The sequence below is a fragment of the Tasmannia lanceolata genome, unplaced genomic scaffold, assembly GCF_043159265.1.
Source record: "Tasmannia lanceolata isolate RefF3 unplaced genomic scaffold, GAP_Taslan_0.1 ptg000007l, whole genome shotgun sequence".
Taxonomy (NCBI): Eukaryota; Viridiplantae; Streptophyta; class Magnoliopsida; order Canellales; family Winteraceae; genus Tasmannia; species Tasmannia lanceolata.
In genome coordinates, this window is record NW_027518684.1 from 20,619,944 (window position 1) to 20,634,845 (window position 14,902).

Below are 14,902 nucleotides of genomic sequence, written 5' to 3' on the forward strand. Positions count from 1 at the left end.
AACAACAAAATTACAAATCATTACACTTGGAATGCATCCAATAATGTACTACAGATTTCCATTGTGAAGTGTCTAAGGGACTTGTTTTTAACTCATCTTCTTATCATACATTCAGGCATAAACAAGAAGACTGAGTAGAAAATGTCTGAAGCAATTATAGAGCAATGAGCATTACTCTCAAAGAGAAAACCCAAAGATTTACACATGCTAAGCAAGACAGCTGCATGGACTGGCCACAAATTTCAATTACCAGAGAAAACAAATTCTAAGAACAGGACCAACCGTATACCTATCAATGCATTACTAAGAGATCCATTGACATATCAAACATCAGCACTAACCAACAACTCTCTGAAGTGCTTGTTTGATCATCCCAGCCGATGCTACTGCTGCTCCCCTAAACTGCAAGCAAATTACTCAACAAATCAGTATTTGAAACTGTTGGGACCACCTGGTTTGGTAAATAATTAAACAGTGGAGACGCAAATAATCAAAGTAAGAAACACAAATAGGGTTAGCAATGAGAGTTGGAAAAAATGGGAGTAGGCAAGGCAAGGCAAGCCAAAGCTTTCTCTTATAGACTCTAATTTCCCTACTTATGCAGGTGGATACCAGGAAATAAGTCCCGAGGGTACAATGCCAACACCAAGAACAAGGGCTCCACCCCAAGTTCAAGACAACCAGTCTACCCGCAGAAAAAGAGAGCAGTCAAAGAGGAGAGAATCATATACTGAAAATGACACCCCAAGCTGTCTTTTTAACAGAAGATAAAAAGATATGAAGGCACCCTTTCAAATTCAATAACACCTTTTTTAATGGAAATACCCATCCACATAAAAGAAGTGTCTCTTTGAAAAACTCATTTTATAAATTTCAAAAATAAATATTTTGAAAATATCCAACAGAAACCCTAGAAACAAACCATAAAGCAGTACACAACAATTTTGAATAATCCAAACCTTAGATCTTAGCGTCAGAGAAAGAATGCCATCAGCAGTGGATGATTGCACTGAGTGGACGTCTAAATGGAGATTGCTTATTGAATCCACTATTTCAAGAAGTAAACATTCCCTCCATGGACAACGCATCTCGATCATTACTTCCTTGTCAACTATGGTGACAGTCACATCTGCTAAACCATCTTTGGATAAAACCCAATTTAGCTCAGCATCAACCTTGTCTAAGTCAGATGCCTTCCTCTTGTTTATGGAAGGCTTCTTTCCGTTAGCAATCTCGTTATAACCATAGTTGTCAGATGTTCTCTCTACTATATCTGGGTGTTTCCTTCTTTCCCTTGCATCGGACCCAGCAGACTCCTTGCAAGCTTCCAACTCTTCTACCCTTCTCTCGAGCTCTTTCACATACTCTATTGTGTCACCGAGGATAGATGCCTTATCAACCTGTGCAAACATGAATATTCATCACGAAGCAGTATTGAAAAACCCCCAAATAGCAATCTGCGATTTCAATGGCAAAGAAAGACAAAAAAACCAAACACAAACAAACGCACAAAGACACAAAGATTTACGTGGTTCGGCAAAGCCTACATCCACGGCAGAGGAGACAAGAAAATCCTCTATTTTCCCAAAAAATACAAGATTTTTTCAGATATATATTTAACATTCTATATAACTAGTCACCTTTATATATTACGTTAGGATGCAGAGGAATTGACCGAAAAGAACAATGGCATAACAGTCGCCTGAGTTTAGAGTTTAGACAAGCAGTCGTAGCATGTATCTCTATTTTTTTTCTTTCCAATGGCACGATGCAAAATGGGATGGCATGTTAACTTCTCAAACAATATTTACTTTGCTATCCTATGATCTTACCAATGATACTAGATTTTTTCCATTAGAGGCATCCAAGCTCAATTAGGACCGGATTAAGTGGTTGAAATATTTTTGAGCTTTTAATAATAATAGTATTTCATTAAAAGATTAGCTAATTCAGCCCACTTTATCCATAATTCAGAAAATGCCAGCATTGCCCTGTTTATGCGAGTCATTATCAAAGTAATTGAACAGCCTTTGGTTTGGAGCATTATGAACCAAAATAAATGGCCTGTTCAAACAATTTCTTGATTGTATCAACCAATTTAATGAATCATTCAAACTGGCTAATCGATTGAAACATTTGAACGGGCTTCCTAATTTAATTTTCATAGTATTACTATGAGAGACAAATTAACTGGGGAAATGTTATCAGCACTATCGTATTTTGATGAGGGCACACTCCTCACTTTATTAAAAGCACGGTATGGCCCCCACTATAGGATGATCCAAACCGTCCATTAGATGGGCCACAACTTAAATAGGTTGTGCCCCAAAAATCATTTCCATAGGTTGATCCTAACCCTCCGATCTGATTGTTAGCGGATTGACCCTAACCGTCTATAGATCGGAGGGTAGGATCAACCTATGGAAATAATTTTTGGGGCACAACCTATTTAGGCTGTGGCCCAACTAATGGACGGTTTGGATCATCCTATGGTGCAGGCCATACCGTATTTTTAATAAAGTGAGGAGTGCCCTCATCAAAATACAGTAGTGCTGATAACATTTCCCATTAACTGTTATGTTTTCTTTACTGCTTTTTAAATTCCTTTTTAAATTAAAATATTTAGGCCATTTTTGAAACTTAAAAAGCTAATATGAAGCAGCCCTAATCTAATAGAAACTAAAAACATGAAGTAAAAAATACTCCATAGAAAAGATGTGGATATAGAGTGGAGAAAACATAGAAAATTTGCAGGAAGAAAGAATAACAAAGGAAAAAAGTACTCTTTTTAATGCCCGACTTTTCTATAATTCATGAAAAAAACCAACTCTCTGAAAGACTAGGTGTTACGAACCCGAATCGGTTCACAGCAGATTTGATCTTCTTAGAGGGAAGATCGGCCTCTTGATCCACTTCGAGGGAAGGATCAATCCTCCATTGTGCAGAAAGACACAATTTCTAAGATATTTTCTTCATTGATGAAATAGAAGATTACAACTTATTTATATCCCATAATCGTACATACTTTCCTACATAATAAGATTCCTACCCAAATCTACTTCCCAATTAAATAATAGCTTACTATTCTAAGAGTAGCCAATATGCTAAGAGTCCCATCAAATATCCCTCTCCTACTGAATATAGATAACTACTAAAAATATTGTCAACAACCACATTAATTAATATCAAAAGCCAATTTAGATATTGCTAAATCCTAAGTAGGACCCATCTAGGTACGTATCACTAGGAACCAATCAATGCATCCTTCAAAAACTTCCCTTGAAGAAGCCCTTACAGAGCTTCAATGGAAAATTTCCTTAGATATGAAATAATTGTGCATCTGAGTTGTGACAGCATAAATAGAAACCCAATGCGTGAAAATGAACAACTAATTACAGTCTAAGATGAGATTCAAGTACCTTGTCGATAGAAGGAATCAGTGATCTAAGAATCAGAAACTTCTCATTCAGTTTCTCTCTTCTTCTCCGTTCTGAAAAAACATGGTTCGCATTAATATCATCCCCTTCCAATTTCCAAACGCTGTCCTTGTTTCCAATTTCTTGCTGGAACTTCAGTGAACAACTTCCATGCATCCAAGCCACATCAAACAAAATCCTCTTTAATAATCTTTGTGACGCGCTAATCTGTGCCTTCTGAGTATCCAAGTCCTTCCTCCAAGTCGTAAAGCTGGATCCACAAGAACCCTTATAAAAGTACGGTTTCACAATTAAACGGTGGGAATTTCGAAAAATGGCTGAAAGAGTTTTCGAATAGTGCGAGTCATCATCTTTGAGATCCAACGAGCTAAATTTCGTGTGGTTGCAATCTTGTAGCTCTTTCAAAAATTGATTATTTATCTTTTCACCTTTTGGAGAAGAGAGCGCCTTTTCGGGATTTGCAAATGACTGAGATATGCAATCACTTGAATTTATAGAACCATGAAGGCAATTGCTAAATTCGTCGTCCATGAACTGCAAGCTCTGAACTTGTGAATGACCATTAAGCCCCTCCAACATGAAAGAATCATCAGTGTTATGGTGAGGACCACACCCATTAGAGCTGTTGTCAGAAGAACCAGTTTTAAACTCCTCGCAGATATTAGCATGCAATTCTTCTATTCTATCAGGGTCCAATTCAATTTCTTGATCTAAGAACCCATTAGTGTTATGGTGGGGACCACCCTCGGATTGCATTTCACATTCTGCCATTGAATTAAATTTCTCCAAAGGTACATCTTCATCCTTGTCGGCTTTCTGAGGGCTTGAAGCGGACTGCTCAGAGCATTCAGGGTTTGGAAACTCCAAAAAGGAGGTCGTAATGTGTTGAATGAGAGTGGGGTCTTCCAATATCTTTAGATAATAAAATCAGATAGAAGTAGAATAAGTTGTCTAATTAATGCAACTGGCAAAATATTATAGTGACAACAGTAGAATTTAGCTGGAAAAATCTGACACAGGAAGTTACCAGTTCAGTTACACCCAATTCTAGCACACCACCCAGAAGGGGAAAGCATACCACAGTCTGCAAATCAATTTCAAGCGTGGTGAATAAAGTGTTTTCAATAGAAAGAACCCAAATACATCTAATCTCATAGAAATTAACAGTAGGCCAGTGCCTATGGGTAGAATTGATGCAGGATATGTATAATCTATGCAGCAACATAATGGTAGTGTGAAACTACCAGTTACTCCAAGCTTAAGCTGTTGGAGATGACATTATTTATTATTTTATACTTTAACACTCCCCATCATGTGTGGCCCCTCTTTTTTTGGGTTTGGCCATTGCATGTGGATTTTTAACATCAAGGAGGTTTAAACTCAGGACCTTTGCTCTGATACCATGTGAAACTACCAGTTACTCCAAAGGCTTAAGCTGTTAGAAATGGTGTTATTTATTCTTTTATACTTAACAGGCAGAAACTATATCATGCATGTCTAAGGCATGTGTTGCACGCTACATGCATGTATATTGTGTAGGGCTATGTCACAAATATCGCTCTCGGGAATTTCTAGGCAAGGAAAAATCTTGAGATTATTTAAATATAAATTAAGGAAAAAATAAAAAATATCGTGATCTTATTGTGGTAAATGAAAATATTGCTATATTTTTTTAATTCGCAATAGTAAGTTGAGATTTTGTCGTTTTATCAAAATATCACGATAAATTTGCTATATTTTGAAAATATTGGAGATATTTGTGACATGAGTGTAGGGTTGGGCATGTAATTGTAAAAATATATCTTGCATTCCCTATGCTATTCATGTATGTAGGCCTTATGTTATTTAGTGTGCATTGGGGTTCAAATTGAAATAGGTCTTTCAGTCGACCATAGTTGGATGCAACTTGGGCTCATATATCCATGGTTGACCGCAACAACATGGATTTCTAACATACCTCATTGCACCTATATCAGTTGTGATAATTATTAACATAGTTTCTCAAATATCATTGATAAATGAATAATATAAATCATACCTGAATAGATGCGCTCTGGGGGTTACAATTGATACCGGTACAGTGGTTGAACAGAAACCAAATAACAAACAAAAAATCATCAGCTCAATATGTTGTACTGTTCCAACTGAAACTGGGATCAGGTAAAAAGAGAATGCATTCAAGGAACACTGACCTTTGCTAGAAGTGAACGAGTGAAGACTTTGCTTTCCGCATAATGAGCATTGCATAGCCAGATAAGATGACCATTTGCTAATGCCCTTCCGGGCAATCTGGGGTGAATACATTTAGAACATAAAATGAAGCCCAATATATTATAACAAACAGCTAAAAATTGAATAAGCCACGAAACTTTAGCCCGTTAAAGACACTATGTTCATGGGAAACAAATGTAAAGAAGATGCTAGTGAACTGAATAAAAACTGATTTCTGACGAGCCCTAAAAAAGAAACCTATCCAGAAATAACATTTAATAGACTAATTTGAAAGAGTTCAAGGATGACAGTCATAATGAACAGAGAAAAGTAAAGCGGAACTTGCAAATTTCTTATTTCTCTGACAACACTATATTAGAAGAAACAAAAAAAACACAAAAATTGGTTATATGGCCAACATTAGTTTTGAGGCTGCATAGATGAAGAGGAGAAAACTGAAAGACTTGGCCATGACAATCTGTTCCAATTCAACACGCATAGAAGCAAGCATGATCTCGCTAAGACAAGGTTGTCACGCCCCAACCCCACTGTGTAATTATTGTCCGATTTTGGGTCTTCTACCCTCCCCGGTTTTGTTTTCCAGCAGCACTAACTGTGCCCGATCCACTCTGCAAGCCCGCACCTTGGAGATGCTGAAAACGCATCCACACAAGAGAAGGGGAGTTCACATATATATAGCCCAGGAACTTTCTCTCCCTTTCCGATGTGGGATCTTACAAAGGTGAAGGGCACCTTTTGAGTTACCAACAGCACTACCCCTCTTGCCATAGTTGCAATGGATCTGAATTGAAGTCAAGTATAAGCTCTCATGGCCAGGGTACTTTTTTCTTCCTTAGTTTTTGGTAGTTACTTGTATTTCAAATAATTATGTAGACCTTCCCTTTTTAGGTGAAGGCCACCTTTTCAGTTACCAACAGCACTACCACTCTTGCCATAGTTGCACTGGATCTGAATTGAAGTCAACTATAAGCTCTCAAGGCCAGGGTACTTTTTTTTTTTCTTCCTTAGTTTTTGGTAGTTACTTGTATTTCAAATATTTATGTAGACCTTCCCTTTTCCCATTGGCGACTGTATGCAATAGGTTTAGCATTCCTCATTTGTTAATGAGATAGTAATTTCCACGTCAGTCTGTCACAACAATGCAAAATGAAATAATAACAAGTTGTTCCCCAGGAAGTACAGGACTCTATCCACGAAGTTCCATCAAGCATTTGTGGAATCTACTATCATTAACCATCTAAAATGTTTTATAAACTTTTCACTGTTTTTATGTAGATTGGATTATACAACTATAAGTCCAAGGTGTGTATTGCAAGGAAAACATTTCCGACAGAAAATTTGTTCTTGTGAAAATATTTTCTTTCTATGACTTAGAGGAAAATGATATGATTATGGCTAATTTAGAGGGGTATTATCATAAATTTAAGAAATCTCTAAGTAAAAATTGAATAAGTTGTGTTAAAGTAATCATTTTTCATGTGTAACAAAAGTAAGAAATTCCGGAAATATTTTTTATTTCCAAACTTTTCCATAAAATTCCTGCAATCCAAACAGGGCCATGATGCCAAGATACTGATCCTGTTGTGGAAACAATTGATATAGGATTCAATGGAAATGAAAGAAACAAAGAAATTAAACAAAACAAAAATTGAGAACAAAAGTGATTTAAGTGGATCATTACACTGTTTAAAATCTCTCCGAGTCATTCATCCACTCTCCAGAGTCAACTCCCATTACTTTGGCTAAGTTCTTGTGTCTGAATCTGAGTTTTTCACTACCAAATCAATTAAAAAACTCCTTTAATTCTCCAAGTTAATGAAATGTTGACCATGTCAATAATTGATTCAATTGAGTCAACTCATTTTTATTTTGCCAGAGTTCTTGTCCGACTCGAAGGTTTTAACCACTAGTTGATCATGTTCTGTGATTATGTCCACAGAAAAAGACAATCAGGAGCTTCCATTATAAACGAAGATTACAAAGTATAAGAAATTGGAAATGCCTACAACCAAGACCAAATATAGAATCCCAACCCCGCCGCTCTCTCCTCACCCACGCCTTCTAGACCCCCCAACAAACTTTACACGAGGGCCCTTCGGGCTCATATTGTAATCATAGGGTCCAATAGGAATATACATGGGATAGAACTTGAGATATAAATATAAAAGATCTCCAGCTTGGCTTGAATTCTAGCTTCCTTCACTCACTCATGCAATGCCTTGTTCTCTGCTTTTAACATAGACAACGCAACCGTCGATCATAACGTCGACCTCCAACTCATAGCACCTGCTGCAAGAGTGAACATAGAGTCCGTAGATGACACCCTCGTATCAAGTCTCCAACACATAATTAGAATCTGCAAATCCGACACAACCTATATGTGCCAATATCCCTATCAAACACTCAGGCCAACATCTAATGTACCCTTTAGCTACATGAGTATCCATTTCACTCTGTGCTAATGTCTTCTCCCTAGATTTTCCATACACTTGCTAATCGCATTGACTAGTGGATTGCAAGCCATAGAATACCTGATTGATGTAGTCCAAAGCATAGATGTCAATGAGAAAAGTTTACATCCTAACAGAGAGGAGGGCAGTTTTGCTATTTGCCGTGCTAAAAGGGACATAATGGGACAGCACAAAAGAAAGGGCAGAAAAGGCAATTAACATAATAAGGCATTTTCCAAATGTTGAGTGCATTGAAACCATGAATGTGTTGCTTTTTTCCATGCATTGTAGATTGTTCCTAAGTTGAATGCGTCGAGTACTTCACTTCTCCGTGCATTGTAGGTTGTTCCTAGGTTGTGTAATTTAATTTTTCATCATTTCTATGCATTGTAAGTTGATCCAAATATTTGCATTGATAACAATCCCTTCATCTGTGCATAACTTCTTAAATTGCTTCTCTTGAACTTCAGTACCATTGTCAGTCCTCAATCGCTTGGATTTCATCCTAGCATGCCTCTTGACCATACCTTCAACTGCTTGAGTGTGACAAAGACCTTAGTACCCTTAGCCTTCAGTGTATATATTATAAGCCTTCCCCGAGAACTTGTCCACAAATGAAACTGTTAAAGTATAAAAGATAAATAATGCCTTTCTCCAATAGCTTAAGCTTTTGGAGAAGTTGGTTAGCTAACATGGTATCAGAGCCAAAGGTCTCGAATTCAAACCTCCCAAATAGCAAAAAGTTGGTTAGCTAACATGGTATCAGAGCCAAAGGTCTCAAATTCAAACCTCCCAGATAGCAAAAAACCATATGCAATGGTCGACCCAAAGTGGGACCACATGTGCCACATGTTTGCAAGTGTGCCACACGTGCAGGGGAGTGTTAAAGTATAAAAGATAAATAACGCCTTTCTCCAACAGCTTAAGCTTTTGGAGAAGTTGGTTAGTTAACAGAAACAAACACCAAGATCCCACTTTTGGAGAAATTGTGGAGTGATTCTATAGATTTGAGTGGGATGTAGTTGAGCTTAGCCTTCACGCAATGCTAAATTGCATTGAGATTTATCCTGCACTGCTTCCCAAATACACAGTGCTCACAAAAGTCATGTCTCCATAGATCAAACCATGTTTCCTCATCTCAATCAAACCTCGATCCCTCATGTTGCTCGGTCGCATGTGCCAATGCCACAGTCGTTTCAAGTCAAAATCAAGATCCTCCAATGATTACACATCTACTCCACTCAGAACTATGTTCCCTAACAGTAAAGAGATTTTTACCTTTAATTCAATACCTCTTTCTTTTTCCCTACTTCAGGTAACCATATCTTCCGCATAGGTATCGTTGTTAGGAACCATTTTTTTCCAGTTCATGCGAGAGAAGGGTTGTTATGATGTTCTCCATACCAATCTTATCATTGTCATAAGGCATAGTGTATAAGATGCTCATAAAACAAATGAAGAGAGGACAACAAAATTAGGGCTTTATGCTCATCCTCAAGCCTAACGTTAATACTTCACAATTAACGAGAAATTTGTTAAACTCATTCGATAATCAGATACTGAAGTACTTTCTTTCATCCACACAACAGTTTCTTTAGATATAACAAATTTACGAGTGATTTTGCATGTAGGCTGCACAAGCTTCATTGAGTGCTTCTCCCCAAACTCCACATTTATGATGTATATAACACATAACCCGCAAGACACAATAGGATCACACTCACAGCCCTGAAATCATAATATATCAGTTTCAGCTCATTCTATGGGATATCGATAGGCTTCTTTGATCTCCCCCTCACTTGTGTAGACCCATCAGGATCAACAGATTTCAAACCTTGACTTGCCATAAGGAAAAGTTGTTCTTCTCATCGAACTTCTCCACCTCGAACCCCGCGTTCGAAACTTTTATGGCCATCGTAAAACCCAACCATAGCTCTGATGTCAATTGTTGTGAAAATAATCGATCTACAGTTTGACGGAAATGCAACAAACAAAGAAATTAAATGAATACACAAATCAAGACATAACATATTTATGCGGTTCATCATTATGTGACTGTCCTGAAGAGAAAGTGATCAAGAGCTTTCACTATAGGATGGTGACGCAAAAACAGATATGGGGAACAAAGATATGACTCAGATTTTCCTTAATTTCCCAGACACAATCACAAATATGGGTATCAAATGCCATTAGAAAGCACAAAGAAAAGAAATATATATAATTCGAAATTTAATTAGATTTAACTTAGAAAAAGGAACCAATAACATATCGATAATAGCATCCATAAGGCACATAATCAAAATTTAAAAATGCAAATATGCAACACTAATAGACAAGAAGCATGATTACATCGGCAAGAGTGGCATACATTGGAAGCATTAAATTAGTTCAGCACAAGAATTTGGTTCATCCTGGTATGTGACAGACGCCAAGAACTTTTACGAACATCTGTTTATCCAAATATAAGTCTTGTACGTTCAAGATGATATATATCATTTTGTTCTAGTGTTCAATTATGCTTTGCGCGGTAGAGCCAATAAGAGTGATTGAAATGCCTTAAATTTCAAGATGAGACCAAGCTATAAACAGATTGACAGAGCACAGTAGAAGCTCAAATATGCTTGAGCTTGGGGTGAAGAAGCATCAAAAGCTTAAAGAGACTAATTAAGTGGATTTTCATCATAAATAGAACCATATAATTGCCACAATAACTGTATAAATGTCTTGAATTGATTGATTCAGTTAATTGATACTTCTTGGCTCTGGCTCTGGTAGATAATGATGTGAAGCCAAGAGCAAGGATAAGAGCGAGGACGAAAGCATGAGCAAATTGATAACAGCTAGGGACTAGGGTTCATCACTAAGAGGATCTCAGTGGGAGGATCTGGCTAAGTAATAAAGAAAAGGATGAATTGACTTATGAAAAAGTCTGCAAATGTAAGTATATAACCCGTGCCCGTTTCCATTAAAAAACAGGTTGGGATATCAGCTATACTGGCCTCATTTTTTTCTTTTGAGAAGATGCTATAATGGGCTCAATAGAATTTGAGATTCTAGAATAGCAAAGATTAGTGTATGGACTATGGATATTCCATAAACTCATTTGTGAAGTGAGTGTAACATATAAGAAACTTCGGTGCTATGTAAATCAAGAAATTGTAAAAATGGATAAGGATTAAACCCCTTGAAAATTTGCTTACATAGGAGACTATCTAGAAACATTGAAAAACCTATTATGTACTACCCGGAAAAAATGACAGTACCAAACCTTAAGGGTCTGTTTGGACTTTGGATACTCGTAATATATAAGTAGAAGGAAATGAGTATAGATTCCTATTTCTTTACTTTCCCATTCCTCCTGATTTGAGGGGAAATTCAAACAGTACAAAATGGCTTGCATTTGGAAAATTTACAGCCAACAAGGACTGCCATGTGAATAGCAAACGGTGTTGGGGGTTCCACCTGAAAGCAAGATCCCACAATGGATAAGTAATAGATGTGGATGAGCTTTCTAAGGACTTGGGCACCCTCTCCTTAATGGCTAGCTTTTAAGGGTGAGCTCTACCCGGGTCCCTACAAACGGCAACCAAACAATGCTAGGAAATGTAAAATTTGTCCTTTTACTTTGATTTTCCCACTTTTTGGTGCATACAAACAGACCCCGAAAAATAAATGAGGGAAAACGACAAGACTGATGCATAATATCTGAATAGTTATAATAGGAGACTAAATATAACAAACAAATTCAACAGAACAAAACCATTGACTAACACATTACATGCAAAAACCTCAACAACAACCTGAAATGTGAAATCAATATTAAGCACTAAAAGACCCAGTTCATCACTTGGGAAGAAAGAATTACCCTTGGCCAGGATTGAAAGTGAAGGACATGCAAACCAAGTAGTACCATTCTAGGCCTGTTAGATCTTCCGGAGATAATGCTGCAGAAGGCCTCTTAGACTGTTGATTGTTTTCACCTGTTGAAAGAGATTCATAAAGATCTCTTAACTGCTCACTCCTCTGCAATCCCAGCTGGTCAGCATTAAGCTCCATTGGCTGCACTGTCTTTCTTGTCTTTATATCGCCATTGTAATACCCAGCGCCCCATTCCAGCATCCTAGGAAACCAAATTTCCACCAAAAAAGTAAGAGAGCATTTACAATCATAACAATACAAACGAATTTTCTTGTGAAATACCCCTCTATATCAATCTGAGATTTCAATGGCAAAGCAAAACATAAGAACCAAACACAAGCAAACACACAAAGAGACAAAGATTTACATGGTTCGGCAAAGCCTACATCCACAGCAGAGGCGACGAATCCACTATAAGAACAAGAGATTACAAGAGAAGATCTGTATCTCTCACCAAACCCACAATAAACCATAGCACACCTTTTTTCCCTTTTTGAGCTCTCAGCCCCCTTCTCAAAGACAAGAAAACGAAAATAAGCCCTACAATCCCTTCATATAAAGCGGGCCAAAACTCACTCAAATCAGGCCGAAATCACTTAAAAGGGGGCGGGCCAAAACAGGCCGCATCTAGGTCACACACAATTTAAGACACCCAACTCAACAAATCTAAAACCATTTCAATAAATCAACTACAAGCATTCTTAAATGTATACACATCAAAGGATAGCTCATGTTACAAAGTAGTTGCTCGGTGAAGGTTACATCTTTTCAAAACAGGAACTATACAGAATAACAAAAACAAAAAAAAAGAAACTAGGACTGAGTTTCAATTCTTGGAAAGTTCTTTGAATGTCATACATAGTTTGAGAATACAAGTAATTGCCGAGTTAAAGCACCGGAAATTGAAAGAAAGTGACCAGATAATGCAAGAAAGTGTAGCAATTGAGTAGAACTGTAATACAAGAAAACAAAGCAAGATGGATTATACTAACTAAATTTTCATTTTTCAAAAGACCCGGTCAAGCATTATTAGCAGTGTTCAGTGCCATTGAAGTGAACTACGTTTAGACCTACAGCTTAGAAAGAGATGATGGATTCAACAATTTCCACCACTCATCTCCCACATTACACATTATGTTGCAGAAACACAGCCATTTACTTCAAGAAATCTGACCCTGATCTATATACAGAAAGAAAATTCATCTCCGTTCACCAAACTTGAACACAGCCCATTTAGTAGCAGTCATCCAAAAATTAAACTGACCCACATGCAAAAAGAAAATTAAAAAGAAAAAGAAAAAACACTACCCATGTTACATCAGTCCTCTGAAAATTAAACTGACCCACATGCAAAAAGAAAATCAAAGAAAAAAGAACACTATCCATTTTATATCAGTTCTCTGAAAATTAAACTGACCGACATGCAGAAAGAAAATCAAAGAATAAAAGAATACTGCCCATTTTATGTCAGTGCTCCGAAAATTAAACTGACCCACATACAAAAAAAAAAAAAAAAAGGTTAAAGAATACAGAGGTTGGAAGTTAAAGATTGTATACCCTTGTTGTCTGGTTGAGATGGACCAAAAGACTGCATAGCTCCACTGAATGCTCCTCACAATAGCAGAAAGCTTTCTCTTCAAATGATTTCCAGACACTCCTTCCTGGTTTTGAAGTCCAGTAGCCATAGCCCAACACATAACCCAGGCTTCCACTAGAAAAAAAACTAATTCAAAGCAGCATCCACAGTAGTTTCTAAGTAGAAATTCTGTTACTACACCCTTTTTTATGCTCAAAAACCCAAACCCAGATAAAACCCAAACCCAAAGAGAAGTCAAGAAGAACCCTACCTCAAAACCACCTTTATTTTGGCTAAGGAGGCTGAAACTTGAAACTAGACTGCCTGATTTCTTAGTGTTTTTCAGCTAGAAAATCAGATGCAAAGGAGAAAACATGAAGGGATTTTTGTGTTTCTCAATCTAGAAGCCAAAATCCAACACACAAAAGGTCTAGTTTTGACTGAGAAAACTGAATCATAGAGAAAAAAAGAACTTTCTTATTTTTTTATTTTTCTAAGGGTGGATTTCAGTTATTCCTCCACAAAAACAGGAACCCAGCTCAAATAATGCCTTTAACACAAAGAAATGAAAACCATTTATTGAACAAAGGTTGAAGACAGTACCATCAGTAGTTTTCTACTACTGGTTTGGAGCCTCAAAAAAAACCCAACAATTAAAAATCTGATTTTTGGCTGAGAAAACTGAAATACCTGGGTCCTACACACCAAAAAAAAAAAAACACAGTTTTTTTTCTGGGGTGGGTTACTGTTATCACTCCACAAAAAGCATTACCCAGTTTAGATAATGGCTTCTTGCACAAAGAACTAATTATAGAACTGATTAAAACATGAAAAATAGAGGACTAATGGTCTTCTTCAATGAGTTGGTATTTGTGGCAGTTCTTTCTGGCTTTAGAACTCAGCCGTCAAAACCCACCAACAAAAGTCATTTTTTTTCTCTCTTCTTGACCTGATTGGAGGAAAAAAGGTAATGAATGATATAAAAAACCAACAGAGAAATCTGATTAGCAAAACCAGTTGTAGAAGCTCTTGTTAGACTCTTCCAAATGGCAGACAAAGCAGGAGGACCCCCTTTTCAGAAAGGGTCACATGAGAGACTAGCCATTATTACTCAGAATTTTTACTTGCAGGAGGAAAGATTTTCATTGGGAAATTACCTCAGAAATTGTTCTTTATTTCTGAAATGACCGTAGAATGGCTTTGAAATTTGAGTTAACGTTCAAGTGGTGCCTTATGGATAAAAAGACCAGATTACCCTCTTCGTCTTCTTTTACTTTTATGTTTTTCCA

General features: G+C 37.1%; 1 protein-coding gene across 1 annotated transcript; it reads right to left on the reverse strand.

Moving 5' to 3' along the window:
- On the reverse strand, positions 1 to 14,667 carry LOC143882249 (transcription factor GLABRA 3-like). Its single transcript, XM_077385746.1, has 9 exons — positions 13,885 to 14,667; positions 13,595 to 13,748; positions 11,985 to 12,239; positions 5,630 to 5,726; positions 5,476 to 5,490; positions 4,465 to 4,521; positions 3,420 to 4,349; positions 960 to 1,400; positions 1 to 402 (listed from the first exon to the last, which is right to left on the reverse strand). Exons 2-9 carry the CDS (start codon positions 13,732 to 13,734, stop codon positions 337 to 339), a joined length of 2,001 nt encoding a protein of 666 aa, XP_077241861.1. The 5' UTR covers positions 13,735 to 13,748; positions 13,885 to 14,667; the 3' UTR covers positions 1 to 336.
- Between the last annotated feature and the right edge of the window lie 235 nt (positions 14,668 to 14,902).

Bases quoted from the DNA above. Each gene is read 5' to 3' on its own strand.
- LOC143882249 (XM_077385746.1), bottom strand. From the start codon at position 13,734: ATGTGTTGGGCTATGGCTACTGGACTTCAAAACCAGGAAGGAGTGTCT. The intron at 5,727-11,984 runs GTAATTCTTTCT...TATTCACCCCAG, and splicing joins ACTTTCAATCCTGGCCAAGG to ATTGCCCGGAAGGGCATTAG. The intron at 1,401-3,419 runs GTACTTGAATCT...ATGTTTGCACAG, and splicing joins TGATTCCTTCTATCGACAAG to GTTGATAAGGCATCTATCCT.